Source organism: Pyrgilauda ruficollis, unplaced genomic scaffold (assembly GCF_017590135.1).
Source record: "Pyrgilauda ruficollis isolate IOZ18807 unplaced genomic scaffold, ASM1759013v1 scaffold165, whole genome shotgun sequence".
Taxonomy (NCBI): domain Eukaryota; kingdom Metazoa; phylum Chordata; class Aves; order Passeriformes; family Passeridae; genus Pyrgilauda; species Pyrgilauda ruficollis.
In genome coordinates, this window is record NW_024515320.1 from 213,089 (window position 1) to 233,643 (window position 20,555).

The 20,555-nt window shown below is 40.4% G+C and overlaps 1 protein-coding gene across 3 annotated transcripts in view; it reads left to right on the top strand.

Annotated features, from left to right (window-relative positions):
- Positions 1 to 20,555, top strand: part of MTOR (mechanistic target of rapamycin kinase) — a 63,653-nt gene that overhangs the window by 33,950 nt on the left and 9,148 nt on the right. For all 3 annotated transcript variants that reach the window (XM_041463348.1, XM_041463346.1, XM_041463349.1), the window contains 15 exons: positions 1,395 to 1,470; positions 3,346 to 3,485; positions 5,864 to 5,964; positions 6,810 to 6,925; positions 8,254 to 8,331; positions 8,732 to 8,839; positions 10,848 to 10,973; positions 12,011 to 12,142; positions 15,205 to 15,320; positions 16,600 to 16,717; positions 17,483 to 17,689; positions 18,177 to 18,277; positions 18,618 to 18,714; positions 19,335 to 19,433; positions 19,967 to 20,089. In XM_041463348.1, coding sequence (XP_041319282.1) covers positions 1,395 to 1,470; positions 3,346 to 3,485; positions 5,864 to 5,964; positions 6,810 to 6,925; positions 8,254 to 8,331; positions 8,732 to 8,839; positions 10,848 to 10,973; positions 12,011 to 12,142; positions 15,205 to 15,320; positions 16,600 to 16,717; positions 17,483 to 17,689; positions 18,177 to 18,277; positions 18,618 to 18,714; positions 19,335 to 19,433; positions 19,967 to 20,089 — 1,738 coding nt within the window. The remainder of the gene's footprint in view (positions 1 to 1,394; positions 1,471 to 3,345; positions 3,486 to 5,863; positions 5,965 to 6,809; positions 6,926 to 8,253; positions 8,332 to 8,731; positions 8,840 to 10,847; positions 10,974 to 12,010; positions 12,143 to 15,204; positions 15,321 to 16,599; positions 16,718 to 17,482; positions 17,690 to 18,176; positions 18,278 to 18,617; positions 18,715 to 19,334; positions 19,434 to 19,966; positions 20,090 to 20,555) is intronic.

Here is a 20,555-nt window from a genome sequence, read left to right on the forward strand (position 1 = left end):
TCTGATTTTAGTTCAACCACTCCGAAGGCCCAATATCCAGGAGTATTTAACTTGACCTTCACAGGTATCCACAGTATGTCTGGGAGCTGGATTCTTTACTTGTCAGGAAAGGAGGCTTCCAGAGACAGAAGAAATGTAGCATTCATTTGAAAAATTTCCCCTTTTTTGGTCTGTGTATTACTCCCTTCAGTTCTTTAGATTTGCTTCTCTTTACTGATCCCTGCCCTGTCATAAGGGGGAAGTCATGCAGCCATTCTGATGATGGCAGGCAAGAAAGAGCATTTCTGAGAGCTCCTGTGTCTGTGGTCCTATCCAAAGAGCATTGAAAGTCTCTTTGCACTGCTCTCTGTTGCCATGTTTTGTTTTGTTAATTATGCTATTTCCATTCCAAACATTAACTGATGTTAATACTGGGCTGTAGGATGTGTTGTAGGTGCTCAGGTGTTGTGATGTTGCTTTGAGTAATTTGCACTTCTGGTTCTCCAGAGTCAGTAGGGAAAGAGGAGAGCAATGAACCAGAGGCTGTTCATAAACAAGCTTTATAAAATAGCAGAAGCTTAATAAAAAGTTAATTTCCTCATTAAATTGGGGTTTAGGAGTAGTGTTACTCACTGAGTACCTCATTTCTGATAGTAAAATAAGGAAACAAATGTGAAATAGAAATAATTTCAGAGAATAGCTGTACCTCATGAACTAGAGAATCAGGTGCAAGAGTAGACTATTTGCTTGTGCTTCATAAAATTCAGCAGGCCTTGCAAAACAAGTGCCTCCCTGGTACAGACTGAGGATTGGTTGTGATGGCAGCAGTTTCTGGCATGTTCTTGAAAACCAGCAAAAGAAAAGTGCCAGTGCTGGTTAGTACCAAGGCAGAGGCTTTGTATGAAATGTGAAACTGAAATTAGGGTTGCACACTTCTTATGTAATTTCCTGGTGACATTTGTCAGCTGTTTTAATGATATAGACTGTTTCCTGCATCATTAAATGCTCTGCTTTGATTTTTAGAGGAGTTGGTGGTTTGTTTCAGAGAATGGGGAGGAAAAAAGTTAGTACTGTAAAACTCTTAAGTACAGCTGTTTGAAAAATCATGCCTTTAAAATTATTGGCAACTATTCTTCTCACTATGCAGGCTGTTACATAGAATTGATAATCATATACCATCTCTATTTTGTGTAACAAGTCTTCAGACTATGTGCAGAGAATGTGTGCACCTATTGTTTTGAAAATATATGGTCATTGTGTAGTTTATGTAGTTTCATTGTTCATGTGGAAGTCTAAACAAAGAGTGTTCCATTGGTAATTCGAAATTATAGACTTTGGTATTATCAAGTAGAAGCTTCTACCAACCCCTAATATGCCAATTGTGTTAAATAATCTTTCTTTTCCTCCCTTTCCAGCATTAACAATAAACTCCAACAGCCAGAAGCAGCTGCTGGTGTGCTGGAATATGCCATGAAGCACTTTGGGGAGCTGGTGAGTCCTACTGGATAATCTGCTTCTTCATGTCTTAGGTTTTTATGGTTTCTGTACTTAGTTTTTTTGGTGGGTGGTGGTGTGTTTTCTCAATCAGTCACATCGAGGTTCTCTCCCTGCTTATAATATTTCATTGTTCATAAAGAAAGGCCTTGCTGCTTACAGGGATGTTCAGTGGGCACTTTGCAGCAAATGCTGGGTACAGGAGCTGCAGGAAGCTGATTTGGAGGAGAATTTTGCAGCTGCTGTTGATACTAAATGCAGCTGTGAGCAACTAGCAGCTTGAAGACATAAGTCCTGTTATTTAGGATAAACTGGAAAGGGAGGGAGTTCTTGTTCTAAGCTTAAAGGATTTGAGAAACTGCATCAACACCCTCAAGATAAGGATTTAATGGAAGTTAACCTCTAGTCTCTCTCAAAAGTGTTCACAGGTATTATTTAGAAAGCAAGTTAACCAGTCCCTTACAATTTAGACTGCTCATCAAAATCAAATAACCCCATTATGTATTTGTTGTGTGTCTTTCTCAGAATGATGTACCTTTTATTATTCCTTCTCATTTTATGAGTGATTTAATTTGTGTTCAAAGACCAAACCACCTATGCCCTCCTGATAGTTCTACTGGTAAATAAGATGATTTTGCAGTGGTAATTGTTGCAGTGTTTTAGGATAATTAGGAAAAGGAAGGCAGCCATGGAAGCACAGTAGACCAGCCTCTCTAAGTAATAACCACGAGAAAGTGGGACCAGGTATAAGCACAAAATGGTGGAAATCCTCTGGTGTAGGATTATGTGTGGTTTTGACCTAGACTGGAAAATAAGTCCTTTCTGGGAGAAGTACAGACTTCAAAACATCTTTGCAGCTTCTTATAATTCCTTGGGTGGATTGAGCAAAGTTCTGCATTACCTAATTCTGACTTCACTTTTTAGCAGCAACACAGTCTAGCAGTAAATGTAGTTCAAAGCACAGAGCCTGCCAGAATTGAAAATAAATATATAAAAGAAATTAAGAGGAGCTGTGAGCTCTACTTTCAGGGACCTAATTGAAATATGACTTAGCTGAGAAGTTAAAGGGCTAAGTGGAAGACCTGGCATGCAAATCGTGGTTTATAGTGACCCTGCCCACAGGTCTGGGAAAATAATCTGCTCTGCAGCCTATGTCAAGACATGAGCTGCCAAAGACTGAGCAGAAAAACACTGGCAGAGAAAAACATGGAAATATATTAAGGCATTTTATTTCTTGAAAATGAGAAACAAAATCTAGAAAGAAAGACTTAAGAAAAGGGTTTAACTGATACAGATCACTGCTTGGCTAACTTTTAATGGCTTTGTTACAAACCATTGCCTTCCCTTGTGAAGGGTGTGATTGGGTCCCAACTTCATACTGCCTGCTATATTAAGTAATTGCCTAGCAGTAGCCAGATGCAAAGTTTGGCCTTTTTTTCTAGTTAGTCATTCCATTCCTGAATGCAAGGCTGTTTTTCTTGTTTGAATGCAGGTATGTGCAACAACGGGAAGTGGAATATGTTACAGATTTACCCTTTCTCCTGTTCCACTCACTCTTATCTCTCCAAAAAGAAAAGCACCAGCTGCTGATATGATATTTCAGTGGCACTGAGTAAGGGGGTGATGTTGATTAATCCCTCTGGTAAACCTGAGTTCATTTCTGGGCAGGTGGAGCAGTGCCAGAATTCCAGTTTTCACATTAGCTCAAGGCTCTTCTCTGTGTCACAGAAGTCTGTGAGGTTATTTAGAATGATAAAAGGGTGAAGTGACCAGCACAGACACAGAATTTTCTAGGAAAAGCTGTGGTAGTTAATGCAGAATGATCAACATTAATCCTGCTGTTTATTTTTACTTTTTTTCCCCTTCCCTTAGGAAATTCAAGCTACCTGGTATGAAAAGCTTCATGAATGGGAAGATGCTCTGGTGGCCTATGACAAGAAGATGGACACAAACAAAGATGATCCTGAGCTGATGCTGGGACGGATGCGTTGCTTGGAAGCACTTGGTGAATGGTAAGAGGGGAATGCCTGAAGACTAAAGGAAAATGATGTCTTTGTGTTCTCTGGATGCCGTCATTCAGGTGCAAATTTTTTGCCTGAATTCCTATTTACTCCCACTTACTTTGAGTATTTGTGTGGCATCTCACTTTGTTCATTGAAGTAATGACATCTCTAAGCCTTTTGGGACTGGCCATCTGGTGAGTTAAGGTCTCTCTGGAAGAGAATCTGCAATCTTATAATCAGGGCAGCCCCATTTATAACCTAGAGGAAACATTAAATGAGCAGAACTTGTCAGAAAGAGTCATAAAAGGAGCTCATTGTGACCCTCCTTTTTAAACTGATTCAAACATGAGAGATTTCTATGTTTATTCACTGTCAGACCTATGCCTTGTAGAAGGATGAGGTTTTCCTTTACTAGTCTTTTTCAGCATTTCTTAAGCCTTGTCTTTGTGGACATTTAGTATTTCAAGTTTTGTGTCAAACATCTGTTGTCAACACATAACTGGTTCGAATCAGTGTTTGTGACAGGGTTGAGCTGCTGGTGACTTACAGCTTACTGCTTAACTGGGGGCTTCTGTTTTTTCTGGCTATTCAATTCCAAGAAGATAATTGGAGAAGGCACCCTGTTCACTGTGGCGTGCAGTTCTACCCAGGGGCAGGTGTGGGTTCGTCCAGGTTCCGCCTCTCTTCTGAGCTTTGCATACGACAAGCTCTCTCCTGATGGGTCCTGACATGAACCCAGGGGATGGCACCACAGTAAGGAGATTCCTCTTCACTAAAGTCATTTTACTGCTAGAAACAGAACTGCTTGAGAAACTTCATTCTGGCATCATTTTTCTGCTCTTTTTGTTTCTAAGCGAGGGTGAGACATACAGGGTGTAGCTCTTCTAGTAGGGAAAATAGGTCCTCTTACTGGGCATTCCTCAACCAGCTTTTATACAAGTAGGCTGTTCTCACCAGGCATTTGAAGAATTTTTTCCCCCCTGCAGGATGTGTATTTGTGTTAAGTGTCCTTTCTGAACCTCCTACTTATTCATGTATCAGCAACAAATCTATGGAACAACAAAAGGACAATTTTCTTCTGTTGGAGCTAGATACCATGAATATATTGGTAGTCTGTAGTGACCAGAGCAATCAGAGTCTCCAAGTTCTCTTGTGGGACTGGACTCCAACTCTGTGCAGGTGTTTTTACAATTCAGAAGTGCTTTTGCAAAGTGCAGTCTGCTGCCCTGCAGCTGACTCTGGAGATGCCATCCTGAGGCTGAGGATTCCACAGTCTGGCTGCTGATACTCTTCAGTGGCCTTCAGCTTGACTGGCTGTGCTGCTGGAGTCTGCTTCACAGGATAAGGCAGATAATCTAGAATGATGTTGTGCAGCATCACTATTTCAGTACTCTGCTGTGGTATTTTTAGAGTATAGCCAAAACTTTCTTAGCCATTTATCTCCTCATACAGTTATTCCTGTAGGAGCCCTAGTGTTTTATCAGCATCTGTGAGGTCCTGATTTACTGCTGTTGCTAGGTTTGGCTTGGTTTTACATTTGCTTTGGGGTTTTTTTCCCCTCCTGGGCCATTAAGCTGTCAGAATTACTATCTTGCCTGTGGCAGCCTATTGGTTCTGTTTGACTAACTCATCTGTCTTTTTGGGAGGGGAGAGGATAACACTAGAGAAAGCAAGTTGTTCTCCCCCACAGTTGGCAGCAGTTTCACTGCTACAGAGTATCCAGCCTGAGAAATCCTGGAACTGCAACACCCAGGGTAATTGGTTCTATTAGTGCAGCGTTCACAGTTGATTTGAAAGAAATAATATAAAAAATCCTGATGCTTCCTCTCCACTGGAGATGAAAGATTCAGATGCCCTCTGAGATCCTGCCATGACAAGTCTCCATATGAGGTTACAGCAACATTCATTCTTCAGTCTTTGTCTTCAGACTTGATGTGTTAATTCAGAATGTTTGCTAGTAGGAGCCATGCCCAAGCTATCCAGATTGTATGTTTCTTCTACTGACACTTGCAAAAAATTTAAACATCCTTTTTTTGGTGATGGTTTGTTCGTTTTCTTGAGAAATTTTTTTCCCTGTATTTATAACTGTCATTATCTGTCCAATTTTAAAGTAGGCATTAACAGTTACTGAGGAACAAATGCAAACTTCTCTTTGGATGTGTATTTTTAAAACGTAGTATATCTTAAAATTATTTTCTGATGATAGAATATTTGTCATCAGACTAAGCATGGTTGAGTTGGCCAGAGGAGTCAAATCCTATTCTCCACTCAGTATAAAAAAAACCAGTGGGGCTGGTTGTTGTCTTATCAGTGGGAAGTGGTTGTTTAATGAGGCATAATTCTTGGAAGAGGCTTTTTGCTGATCAGAAATTGTGGATTCTTCTTAGGGGGCAACTCCACCAGCAATGCTGTGAAAAGTGGACCCAGGTGAATGATGAAACTCAAGCTAAGATGGCCAGGATGGCTGCTGCTGCTGCCTGGGGCCTAGGTAATGTATCCTCCTGTGCTGGTGTGCAGCAGCCCATGAGGTGCAAGCACAGACAGTTTTAACTGACTTCAGAGCTACAGGATACAGGAAACAGCAACATCAAGTAACCACATTATTTACAGTGGGAAATGAAGTGAGTGTCATTCCACATTGAAGTCCTTTGGAAAACTTGCATTTATATCAAGTCTCCCAGTGTGGACTCCAGTAACAGAGTGGTCTGAGCAGATGATTGGTTGCTTAAATGCTCACTTTTGCTTGGCTTTACACTGAACAGAGCTCAGGCTGGAAATAAGATAAAAAAAGTTTCTCAGATTTGTGGCAGACTCTTATTTAGAACAAGAACAGTATCTGCTGAACATTTTAGAGGTTGTGTCTGCAGAGTAGACAATCTTAAGTGAATAAATCTATAGTGGTCCAAATGTCCATTTGTGTTGTTTACAAGATGTTTACTAGGGAGGCTGATAAATCACTTGCTCTCTGCCAGCCTTTGCTGAGAAAAACTCATCTTCTGCTTTTTAGGGCATTCATTAATTCATTCAAATGTTCTGGAAGTGTCAGAATTTTAATTGTTTCATCACAAAGAATGAAAGAACCTTTTCCACAAGGATAACAATTTGTCTAGAAGAAAACTGCCTGTGTTTTTCTTGTCTGTAGCTATGTGTATGTTGATGTATATAACAGTGTCTCTACCAAAGACAAGCTGTTGGAGAGCTGACTTAAATGCAAAAGTACCACACAGCACTCAGGCTTAGGCACTGATGTCTAAGCACTACATCATAGCTCTGTTCTGATCCCACATGGCAGAGAAGGCTGTTGTGTTACTGAGGATATCTGTGTCTCTGCAGGTCAGTGGGACAGCATGGAAGAGTATACTTGCATGATCCCCAGGGACACCCATGATGGTGCTTTCTACAGGGCTGTACTGGCACTGCATCAAGACCTTTTCTCACTGGCTCAGCAAGTAATTATCCTCCTTGTTGGTGTCACAAAATTTGGTTTAAGATGTTCTAGGCTACAGAGTTTCATGGAAAAACAGGCTGTAGTAAAGCAGTTGGCTATGACCTATGAATTGCCCAATAATGTGTTTTCCATGGATATATTAGACCTGGTGATAGCTCTTACCTTGTATTTCCAGAAACATAGCAGTGAATGTATTGACAGATAGTGCTGTAGAACAATAGAATGCCTTTGTCTTTTTTTTTTGGCTTCTTTTACTTCTGTGCCTCTTTTGTAGACAGGCAGGGCACAAGGATTATCTCAGCAGAGATTCTGTTCTACAAGGCACTGACTGTAAATTTCCAGGAATGCCTGAGACACCTCTAAGATTCCTAATGGATTTTTTGTGCACTTCTGTCTCTTACAGCTTTTTCAGTGAAGTGCTCATATATATCATGTATAATAATCTTAATTTTTCTGGTAGCACTGATAAATCTGATAAAGGAATAAGTCTGATAAAGGAATGAGTCTATTAAACAGAGCTGTAATTTGTATTTGTAATGCTTGTTTGTCACAGAGGAGATTTGCAGAGTGACTCTGTAGATGTGAAACGTGTTGTTTACTTTCCAAGGAAGCTCAAGTCCCATGTCTCAGAATTCTGTGCTGGCTTGCCAGCTTAGATAAAGGAGTAATTCAATCTGTGCTGTCAAAACCCATAAATAGATTTTTGGATGATGTGCACAGTAAAATTAACCAGGCATTCAAAAAGGTAAAGTTTGTGATTAACCTTTAACATTTTGAACAGGAAAAGCTATAGGTGAGAGATTATATAAGGACTAGAACTAGAGCAAGATTTATTTCATGCTTGAAGAGCCTGTCTTAGTTTGAGGATGAGAAATGAAATTTGCTGTCCTGTAAAATTCATAAAATCCTGTTGGGTTATGTAAAACAGTGAAAGCTATTTTCTTTCATTGTGTGGTAGCAAGAGACATTTCTTTAGGCTCTTTTTTGTAACCAACTTTTTTGCACTAAAATGTGAACCTTTCCTCTAAAAATATTGTTAATGATGATCTCTACAATCACAGTAGGATTAGAAATACTGCAAACTTTGATTTTCTAGGAAGACAAACTTCAAACTGTGCAGGTGATGAATGAAGGTCCCTTGACTTCCCTTATACATGCCCTGGCCACTGTTTTCCTGTCAAATGTTTCAATTTATAGGATCCTTTCCCAGAGAGAGCAAAGTGAGAACAATGCCAGCTTTGTTCATGAGATGGAACAGCTGAACAGCAGCTTCAACAGCTGACTCTAGAATAAAGCACACTACCTTTGCCCCAATATCTTCTATTTCAGTGCATTGACAAAGCCAGAGACCTGCTGGATGCTGAGCTGACTGCCATGGCAGGGGAGAGTTACAGTCGAGCCTATGGGGTAAGTTTAGCTCTCAGCCTTCACTCCCTTCCTTCATTGCAGCTTCAGACCATCTCTAAAAGTTGCATAAAGCTTCAGAGTGGTGCTTGTCTTGAACATAAGACCTATGTAGGCCCACAAGCTAAATGGCTTTTGTCAGATAAAAAATACAACTTTGCAGGAGCAGCTTTGGGACAAACTAAAAGTGAGTGAAGTGAGGTCCACCACATCAAAAGAAATAAGAATTGACATTTAGGGAGTTTGAGTTTGAATCAGCTGGTCATCTAGGTACCAGTATATAGCAGTTGGTCCTTTATCTGTTGGGCAGCCTATGTACTTAAGATTTTGATGCCAAAATACTGTTCTTTAATTATAGATTTGCTCTGTAGTGATTGGGATGGAATGTGATTCTTTCCTTCAGGCTATGGTATCCTGCCAGATGCTGTCAGAGCTGGAAGAGGTTATCCAGTATAAACTTGTACCGGAGCGCCGTGAGATCATCCGCCAGATCTGGTGGGAAAGACTGCAGGTACATCCATGGAAAGGTCAAGGAGGAAGATGCTGATGGGCTGGCATGAACTGCTTCCTTTTGAGTCAGTGTGGTGGCTCAGCAAATCTTTCCATGTCTCTTTCCATCCATGCTCACATGGCTGTGTGCCCTGTCTCCTTTGTCCTGATTGACTGGGGTTTTTGTTTGGGCTTTTTTTTTTTTTTAAATTAATGTTCCTGAGGTCTCAGCTCATATGATACTTTAAAAGGGTGAACTAAGCCTTGAAATAGATGTGTACAGATGAGAGACACTAGTAACATCCCCAAGGCTGCTTATCTCAATATTGGATTATATCTGGAAATACTGGTTTAGATCAAGCCAGTTTGAACTTTTTACCTGGCTGGCTGGATTTTAAGAAGTGAATTCTCTCCAAATGTTGGAAAACTGGTCATAGAATTCACATGCTTGTAAAATAAAAGATTATCCTGTTCCTTTTGGACCTCTTACAAGAACATTTCCAGCTGATTGGTAACATTTAGGGACATTACTTAGTGCTGGAATTGGCAGTGTTAGGTTTATGGTTGGACTTGATAATCATAAAGGTCTTTTCCAACCTGAATGATGCTATGATTAACTTTGACCTTTCAGAAGAGACCTTTAGCAATGTGATTTTCCAGTATTAAAAGAGAAGTTTGTGCCTTTCTTACACTAAACATCAAAAATCTAAAGTACCTCTGAAAATTTATATCAGACAAATATTTGACACTATTTCCTTACAAGAGGCATCCCTACAGTGAAAGTGAATACCCTCAGATGCAGTAGTACATACAAGAATCCTGTTTAAGTAGAGGTGGGTGATTCCTGCAAGAGAAGGGGGCAAAAGAAAAAAAGGGCATAACTAAGGTGGAATGCTGCCTGGAGGAAGAACTTGTCCCTGTGCAGGGTTCTTCACTGGCAATGCTATAATCTGCCACCTTATGAAAGCCTGCTGTATATTTTTTAGCTGTTTGGGAAACTGTGACAAAGCTTTTAGTCTCCCATCTGCATTCCTGTCTGGAAAAGCTCAGGACCATTCCACTGGGGTAGAGAAACTGAAGTGGCAGGAAGTGTAATGTCTGAATACAGCTTTTTATAGTCCTGAAAGCAGTACAAACAGTTCTTTAATATTTTATAGGTGTTTTTAATAGTTTTTAAATGCCTATTGGAAGAAGTTTATCTGGGTGTTAGGGAACAAGCTTTGCCTAACTTCCCAGTCCTCAACTTGGGAGAAAAGAAAAAGGGAAAGAACAACTTCTTTGGTGCTAAGGTCCTTGCTGTCATTGGAAAATCTTTTGTTTACCTCAAAATCAAGTAGTTTCTGGCTGAATAGAAACTTGGGAGGATTACTGTTACCCTGTACTTGGCCACTATATCAAGCACCATGGATTTAGTTGTTATGGTCCCTTCTACAGTTCTACTTCTCTGTAGTACCCTTGAATGACTGAGATACAGACTCATCCTGCTCTGACAGTGTTGTGCCTCTCCCATCAGACAGACAAGAACCAGACAGTGCTTGCACAAGCAGCACAGCAGTTGGAGCTGCAGTTTCTGGCAGAAAACCAGTTTAGAGGTGCCAGCCTCCAAAAGGAATACGTGCAAGGCAAAGAAAAAGGGCAATGACAAAAATATTTTTGCAACCATTTGGTTTTCTAACCATCCCCATGTTGAGATTTAAACCATAAAAGGGGGAGAAGGCACTTTGACTCACTTTGGAATTGTATGAAGAGTTTTTCTGATTCTTGGATGTGTTTCAGCTTTAGGAGCTTTTATCCTCTTTCTATTAGAGGATATCATTAGACTGCAAGCATTGAGCTGCCTGCAGATTGTGAGAGTCAGGAACTGAACCTTCTTCACACACTGCAGTGTTAAAGAAATAGTTCCTAATGTCAGTCTGCTGTGAATTATGGGCACAGAAGTCTCTTGATGGAAGTCCCTTCAGATTCTGAATCAAGGTTCTGTGCAGTACACTGGAGACCCAACACTAACAAGTGCTCTTTTTTCCTCTCAGGGCTGTCAGCGAATCGTGGAAGACTGGCAGAGAATATTGATGGTCCGATCTCTCGTTGTGAATCCTCATGAGGACATGAGAACTTGGCTCAAGTATGCCAGCTTGTGTGGCAAGAGTGGGAGGCTGGTGAGCATTGTCAGGCTCTGTCCTCTTCAGCAGGTTTTTGGATGATTGGCTTTACTGTGCTGCTTCACCCTTGAGCATTCCTAAATGCCTTCATTGCCCAAGTGGGATGGGCTCTCCTCTGAGGAAGAAACTAGTCAGAAATTGTTGAAATGCTAAAATTGTAACCAGCATAAAGTTCATGCTTGTAGACAAGGTTATTTTTGTGGGACTGATAATTATACCTGAGAGCCCCTGGGCCAATTTTTCATTGCATGCTGTAACTGGAAGTTTTTATGCACTACTGGAGTTTATCAATAACAGCTCTCTCTGCTAGAGCAGAGAGTCAAATCTAGGATGTGATGTTACTGTTGAACATTACAGTCCTGTTTTAACATTCATCACAAAATTTATCACCAAATACTTGAAATAGAGACTTTACACTTTCTAGTGGCTTCTGAAGTGAGAATCTATGCCCTGATCCAAAGGAAGACATATGGTTTATCATGTGGTATTCTTATGAGTCCAGGGAGTCTGCTGTGTCTGTGTTGTAACTGGAGGGGTGCAGCCATGATATTTTCTGAAAAATCCTTTTGCCAGGATTTTTATCCTGAGGAGCTGAGGAGCCTCAGGAAAAAATGTAAACAATAATTATCTGCTGCTGTGGAATGCAACAGGTGCAGCTGTGATTGGTGCATGTTAGTTGTTTCTAATTAATGGCCAATCAAAGATGCAGCTGGCTTGGACTCTCTGAGAGTTATGAGCTTTTGTTATCATTCCTCTCTTGTTCTTTCTAGCCTTCTGATGAATCTTTTCTCTCTATTGTTTTAGTATAGTTTTTAGTATATCATTTTAGTATAATATATATCATAATATAATAAATCAACCTTCTGAAACATGGAGTCAAGATTCTCACCTCTTCACTCATCCTGGCACCCTCGAACACAACCATAGAGGGTCAGATATAATTTTTGGTGTTGGACAATTCTGAAGCAATATAAGCTGGAGGTAACAATGACAATTATGTTTTAACCTGCTTTTTGTCTTTTCCACTTCTCCAGGCTTTGGCCCATAAGACCCTTGTCCTGCTGTTGGGAGTAGATCCATCTCGACAGCTGGATCACCCACTGCCAACAGTCCATCCCCAAGTGACTTATGCATACATGAAGCACATGTGGAAGAGTGCCCGTAAGGTACAGGAGAACACACTGCTTTGTTTCACTGCTCAGGTGTTGTGCAATGCCATACATGTTAGCTCTTCAGAACAAAGGCAAAGCTGGGTGTTTTACTTTTGTTCCCCTACAAGAGAGTAACTAATTCCTTTCCTTATTGTTATTCAGATCACAAGCTTTTTGTTTCCTTTAAAACTCTGTAATGCAGAGAAAACCTGGCCATAATTTTATTTCCTATATGGAAAGATCATTTTAGCTAAATCAGTAGCTGATACCCAAAAGATGCAGCCAGGATTAATGGTCAATAGTAGCTCTTTTGTCCTGTGTAGGTTTGCTGCTTGAATTTTCATCCACTGTTTTGCTTGCCAGTCTCTACACTGTACCTGTGGTCAGGATCACAGGCAGAAAGAGAAAAGTAAAGGGGGGTTTATTACCAGTTTTAGAAGTGTCCTGAACAGTTTGCACTTAGTTGCTGAGCAGAACTGATTTTTACTAAAGAGATTATCAGAAATTTCTAACTGAAAGACAGCTGAAAAGTACAGGGTTTTGTCATGGGAACAATTTGGCACCAGAGAGCCCAGGGTGAATGTTTTTGACATTGCAACACAGGGAGAATTTACGTAATCAAATCCAATAAGCTTCAGACTGGATAAGTTATCTTTTTTTTAATATACATTAAAGCCTCCATTTATCCCCATATTCTGCCACATCTTTATTTTTTCTGCCTTGGGATTGCCAGCACTGGAGCAGAGCCATTGCTGTGGGAACATTGCCACAACTAACTATTCTTTATTTGAATTAAAAAGGCAGAAGGAGCTGTTGCTGAGGCCCTGTTCTGTTGGCTCTGTAAAACAGTGAAATTGCCTCTTACCATCTTCAGTAAATGACCCCAGAAGTATTTGGGGTCTCTGCCTGTCTCTGAGGGAATCTGTGTTTTGTGGTGTTAGACTTGTGGTCAGGCAGTAGATGGACATGGTGCAGGACTCTGGTGCAGTGGTGGAAAGCAGAATGAGAGGAAGCACAAAGATTAAGGGGGTAGGAGAACATGTCTGAAATTAACTGATGGGAGAATAAATGGACCCCTTGAAGATGGGGGAAAGCTGATACCAAAATAGACAAATGATACATAGTTACACCTGGAGATGTGTGTAGTTTTATGTAACTGTGTGTGTTCACTTGATTTGGTATCCTAAGTAATAAGCTGCTGATGTTGGCTGGTATGGTGGGAAATTACTATTTTTCCTAGCTCAGCAGTTCAGGGTTCCTTTGTTGACTAAAATGGCAGTTTTCAGTGCTGCCATTTTGGCACTTGTCAAATCCAGCAGGAAGAAAGCTGGCATCTAGAAGGGAGCCAGCCATATGGCACTTGCAGAGCTCCACAACAGTCTTCTTAAACAACAGATAAAAATTTATATGTAAACCCTTTTTTCTAACGAAGACCTTTGCCAGCAGCTGCATTCTGAGCCATATCCCATAGAAAGGATGCATACAAACTTAGGAATTCAGTTGTTCTGGAAAACTTGCTGCTTTCAGTCTTAAGTGCTCCATCAGGCAGTTTATGGCCCTCAGTTTTCAATATTAATGGAAACTGAAGACCAGATTGTTGGGTGTGTCTAGATATGAGAGGGGCACGTAAAAAGATTCTGTTAGGCAATATATTTTGCCTATTTTTAAGGGATGTCTAGCATAGTTATTTATAAGACCATTATTTACGCCCCCCAGTCCCTTCTGTCTAGGTTACCAGCTATGGAATGCACCATATTAATGTTATGAGTATGATCATTTCTTTTATTTCACCTTGGGCTAATACCCTTTGTCCTCACCTCTGAGTTGTGCATGCTGATATTTGAACAGGATAGATGAGACATTTGAGCTCAAGTGGTTTTTGTCTCTAACATAGCTCATTCCCATAGATACACAGAAGTAAATTAGGCTTCTAACTGCATATTCTGCAGTTCCTAACCTGAAATGACCTTGCAGATTGCAGGAGCTTTATTCTTAATTCTTTCCAGTGAAGCGTGCATATGTTTTTCTGAAATCTTTATTCTTGGGTTCTCCTACCCCAGAATACTCTCCAAGGAATTTTAAAAATGTATTTTCCCTCAGAATTTGGTAGTGAAAGTTGCTTTAGCACTACTGCCCTGTATAATATTCTGGCATAGGAGTAATGCACATTTGAACTTCTTCAATAACTGTAGGAGAAATCTAGACTTTAATTTGTTGAAACAACTCATGGTGTGTACTTCAAGCCTAGACAAATCTGAAAGGTTAGGAGAGAAGATCAGAAAGCTGCAAGTTTTCCTTCAGGCATTATTTTCTCACATTGTCATGGGTTTGGTTTTTTGTTTCTTTTTTTTTGTTTTTGTTTTTTGATTTGTTTTTGTGGGGCTTTTGGGTTTTTGGTTTTTTTTTTTGTTTGTTTGTTTTTTGCTTTTTTTTTTGGACGTTTTGGGTTTGGGTTTTTGGGTTTTTTTGTTGTTGTTGTTTTTGGGGTTTTTTTGTCTGCCCATAGCATATTATAGGTAGGCTTCTCTGGATTTGTGATCCTGTCTGTTCAGTATTGTCCTGGTCAGATACAGTTTGTAAGCTATAAACATTTGATTGTTGCAATTGCCAGGCTAAGCTTATGCTCAGCTGAAAATGCAATATCTCTGTATCTCGCACTGTGTGGGCAGTAACAGGACATTCTCTGCTGCTGAAGCTTTCCCCCTGTACAGGTGACATTGTTGCTTTGGCAGGGTGGAGTTCTAGCACATCAGAGCAAGGTGTTAACTTGTGTTATGGTCAGTCACACCTGTGGCTCCCTGTATGACAGTGAAGGTGTGCCTGGCATCAGAAGGATGCAGTTGTTTGTTCCTCAGTTTAGCAATTTCAGGGACAATAAGAATCTCTAAGCTCTTCATTTACTTAGACATATTTAAAGTGTAAAGTGACTTCAGAGGGATGTTAGTAGCCGAAAAGCTCTGAAAGAAAACAAAACCATATATTTTTATTTCTGTAAAAATAATTTCTACACTGTCTTTCTCCCTTGAGAAATGGTATTTAAGCCCTGTGGTCCTCACTGCTCCATCATCCCGTTGCAGATCGATGCGTTCCAGCACATGCAGCACTTTGTGCAGACCATGCAGCAGCAGGCCCAGCATGCCATCGCCACTGAGGACCAGCAGCACAAACAGGAGCTCCATAAGCTCATGGCACGGTCAGCACGGGGTACCCTTTAGCTCTAGGCTGAAACTGAAGGCTTTCCTGAGGTGCAGGGGCCCTGGAGGTGATACATTTCAGAAAAAGCTCATGCTTTGATTAAAAGAATGGGATTTCTCATTTAGCTGCTTTGGTATTACATTGTTATCTACCATGTAATGCTCAGTAAATGTTACTGGGACACATCAGCCTAAACAAGCTTATATTTGTTGCTGGTGCCTGGTTGTATTTTTCCAGCACTGTGGCTCGTTGGCAGGAGGCAGAGCTCTCAGCATGTCTCTTTCTTTGCTTTTCAGGAGATTCGGTCACTAGGAAAGAAACACTTCCCACACGCCTGGCATATCTGTATTAAGTACACAGGCTGCCAAGCACAACAGCAGTGCTTTGGGCAGTAGGTGCCTAGCATGTGATGGTCTCTTACAATACTGTTGCATAAAAACCTTTTCTCCCTTTTTCTCTGTGGATCTGTAGGTGCCAGATCTGTTTTTTTCAGTTTAAATTGAAAATTACATAGAGCTTTCTATTGAAGGTTTGCTTTTTTTGAAGGGAGGTGTGCACTCAATTTGCTTTTATGAGGATGGGAACCCTTGGTAAAACCATTGTCTTATTTTTTCAGTGACTATAATGGAAAACAAATTTGTAGTGATTTGCATACAGTATTTGTCTTGCACAATGCTTCCTGGAAAACTCAAAATACAGAAAGGACAGCCATGTCCTAACTCTGGCATTTAAAGCCTGCTGAGGGAGCAAAGTATTAAGTTTTGCACAAATCTTGACAACCCCACCCTACTGCAATAAAAATATGTTGTTTTTCCTTTCCTCTAGGAGGGAATGACTTAATGGGGTTCTGTCTGGGGGAAGAACAGTTCCTCTGTTTGTTTCATTGTTTGTTTGTCAGTGTGGTCCCCAGAAGGCTCTTTCATATGGTGCTCAGTGCAGCTCAGCAGCACATGTGTATGCATTTTATCAGCACAGACTGATGAAGTCTTTCAGTGTTGCTGTTACCTACTTCTTACATTTATTTTATAACTTATACAGATGAGGAAAAAAAGTTTGATCCCCACCTTTCCTCTTAAATTAAACCTTCAGCTAGTTAGTTCCACACTACAAGCAAGATGGAGATATTTTGAATCTTGCATCCAGCCTGTAGAAGATGCTACCTGACTGGATTCAGCACATGGAATGTCTTTTAGACTCCAGACAGCAAGTTTGCCTTTTAATCCAGAGGCTGTGTTTTCATTTTAGGTTTTGAATCAATAATCCCTTTGCTTAATTAGGTGTTTCCTGAAACTGGGTGAGTGGCAGCTGAACCTGCAAGGCATCAATGAGAGCACCATCCCCAAAGTCTTGCAATACTACAGTGCTGCAACGGAGCATGATCGCAACTGGTACAAGGTCATTACAGAAAAGTTTCCAGATCACTTTTACCAAATCCATAGTACTGGAAAGGAAGGTGTTCATTGGAAGACCTCCTGTAACTGTCTGCCTTGTTACTGCCAGTAGGATTAAAAAAAAAAAAACAAAACAGAACCAAAAACACAGAGAAAGTGGACCAAGGCAACCATGAGATTTTTGTTTAGAATTTTATCTGGTTGGTAAAACTAGGCCACAATTCAGTTTCTGTTCTTGGTTTGAGACTATCTCCTGTTGTCAGTTAGCAATGAAGGAGAAAGAAAATGGAAAAAATTAGCTTGTTCTCAGTCAGTATACTTGAGTGAGGAAAGTAGCCCTGTTGTTAATTCTCCAAAGACCTTTGATTTCATGGCTGTGATATTTCAGTTAATATTTGGTGCCAGATCTTCTCTGGGGCAGCCATCTTCTGTATTTTTTCACATTACGCATCCCTGAGTCCTAACATAGTAATTTTCATTTTAGCCTTTGAAAAATTAAGCTATATGCAAATATAATTTAGTTTTTGGTACAGAGCTCATTTGCTTTAATATTCAACAGGGAGTTCCAGGCCAAGAACTCAACATGATATTATTTAAGATAATAAGACAGTTCAAATTACAAGCAATTAGAGAAATCAAAGTATTGTGTTGTCTGCAGGATATTACTTAATGCTGTTGTTTGCAGACACAGAAAGGTTGGATTATATCTAACAATTAGGAAGTGCCAGTTCCAGAAAGGAGTCTGACTTCTGTTCTGTCCTGTTGGCAGGCCTGGCATGCCTGGGCAGTGATGAACTTTGAAGCAGTGCTTCACTACAAACATCAAAACCAGGCCAGAGACGAGAAGAAGAAACTCCGTCATGCGAGCGGAGCCAGCATCACCAGCGCTAACACTGAGGGCAGCAACAGTGAGAGTGATGCAGAGAGCACTGAGAACAGCCCCATCCCATCCCCAGTGCAGAAAAAAGTCACTGAGGTACCCTCCTTCCTCCCTCTTCTTGTTGAGAGATTGGTACTTACTGCTTAGACACAGGAAAAAAATTATGGGCTAAATTAAGGCAAATGATTATTAGCTGTGACCTAAAGGGGCTGTCGTAGGGGGTACAGTGCATTAACAAATTATGCTGGTTAGACCCTTCATGGAAGACTCTGAGGAATCTCTTTCATTTACCAGTTATAGTAAGGTGGTAGTTTTTAGGCTGTTGTCCATAGCTTTGCAACAAACTGAAGTATAAAACCACTTCACAGCATGTTCCCTGCCAGGCTGAAAGACCTTTGTTAGTCAAGCAAAACACAAAATTCTAGGAGCAACATGTCCTGTGAAGAGTAGGAGCAGAAGTCAGCTACAATGGGGATTGGGTCTCTACTTCCACACATTTCTTCCTCTTTCCCCGTCTTGAGTTTAGGGTTCATGTGGGCTGATGTGCTTGCATAGAACTAATGCAGCAATTTCATTCCTAAAGGATTTATCCAAGACCCTCTTGATGTACACAGTCCCTGCTGTCCAGGGTTTCTTCCGATCCATTTCTCTGTCTCGAGGAAACAACCTACAAGACACTCTAAGGTACATAATAAAGCACTTACATTTCATAGCAAATGAAATCCAGCTGATAAGAACACGTGCTTTCAGATTAGGTAGAACACATTTCTGCTTCTTTGTTATGCTTAAATTAAGTTAATGCTTTGGTCCAGGCTAATTTTTGTTGGATGGATTATCCCTGCTTTCTGAGGGTTCTGGGAAGAAAAGTTGCTTGTAAATAGGTTTTGGGTTGAGGGTTTTTTGTTTGTTTGTTTGTTCGGGGTTTTTGTGCTGGGGTTTTATTGGTTGGTGGGTGTTTTTTTTTTTTTTTATTTGGTTGTGTGTTCGTTTGTTTGTTCCTAACAAAAGTATTTCTCTTTTTCAGAGTCCTTACTCTGTGGTTTGACTATGGTCATTGGCCTGATGTGAATGAAGCTTTGGTAGAAGGAGTCAAGGCAATCCAAATAGACACTTGGCTGCAGGTAACTAACACAAAGAGAAAATCACAGTTCTGGGGGTAGTTTGGGGATTTGCTGCATGATATCTATTATGATCCCTTGCTAAACAATCCTCCATAGGTGAGTGCTGAGAGCAGTGTGCAGTGCAGTCTGTGACTGATTTAACAAATATCTTGAATAGCAGAATGACAAATGTTCCTGTATTTATATACAGATTAGTGCATATTAATGAGAAAGAATGAAAATTCTTAAATTAAAGATGACATGCATTCAGTGGTGATCAAGTATAAAACACCACTGTCCTGCTTTGATGTAATTCACAGTCTATTTCAGGATTGCCTTGTAGAATGATTCTTGTAATTAAATTTAAAAATACTGTATTTCCTATTTAAGCATTACATGTCAAGAAGCATCTTTCCTTAGTAGGATCCTGTAGCAGTTTTGCACAGAACAGTTGTGATCTCACTGAGCTATTGTACATTTCTGTTTGGAACCTTGTGTTACCCTCTGACCAGCTCAAAAATGAGTGGTGGGCTTCCCTGTCTCCTTTAGATGCTGTGAGGTCTCTAGGAGAGGACAGAACAACTGGTGCACTGAACATATGACATGACAGGGCTGTTTCTTTTCCTTATCCTTCCTACCAGGTTATCCCTCAGCTCATTGCCAGAATTGACACCCCTCGACCACTGGTGGGACGTCTCATCCATCAGCTGCTCACGGACATTGGTCGGTACCATCCGCAGGTAAGCGTGAGCTCAGAGCTGTCCAGTGCCTGCACAGCAAGTCACAGCTAGTGATGACAGTGAGGAGGGGGACAATTTCTGTTGCTGCTGCTGCTGCTTTCACCTCAGCACTTCACATAAAAATGGAAGGAGGTGAATGAGCCATGCAGCCTGGGAAGAACTCTTTGTCTAATGTAATTTAATGTCTACTGGGCAGTGCAAATCACCTTAAATGTCCGTATGTCACTACTAAGAACCTATGTCACTACTAAGAACCTACCTTCTTTCCACAGTGTGGAATATCACAAAATCCTATTTTTCTTCTTCCAGAGGCTCTCAATGTCCTTTTGCTGTTCAGTGAATTAAAGTCTTGACAGCCTGTTGTTGGATCAGAAGACTTTCAGTAGTAAATTCCTATCACTACTTTTCAGAAGCAAGCTTGCTTCCTCCTGTTGATTCCTAAGGCTGCTGTTTGTTAATGCCTTGCTAATTATTTAAGTTTATGTAGCTCCTCTGTGGGGTTCTAAAGTATTATTGGTTGCTGTCCCTTGCAGGCTTTGATCTATCCTTTGACTGTGGCTTCTAAATCTACGACCACTGCTCGGCACAATGCTGCAAATAAGATCTTGAAAAACATGTGTGAGCACAGCAACACTCTGGTGCAGCAAGCAATGATGGTGAGTGCTCAGTGTAGCCTTAAGTGTGTTATGTTGGGTGGATGTATTTCAGTTATGGTAACACAAAATGACTATCCATTGTTGCATCTCTGCAAGTATAATTAATTTGGGGTACTTGCAACTGGTAGAAGTAACAGTATTAGTGTAATTTCCAGAGAATGCTTCCATTTTACAATAATACACACACTGAGTTTTTGTGTTTCCTTATGAATAAATTTAGAGAAGAAGTACATGAAAAACCTTTGTTCCATAACAGGTAGTTTTGCTTAATTGGAAGTAGAAACAAAACTTACTGAGCATAGAATAGAAAGAGTAATGTAATTAATTTGATAAAGATTTTTATGAATAAATGAAAAATAATGCTTTCAGGTCAAGCTGCACAAGCATGTAGAAAATTTCAAAGGTAACAAATAAGGTGAGAAAAGCCTGGTTAGCTCCTTACAGAAAAAATGTGCCACTATGGTAG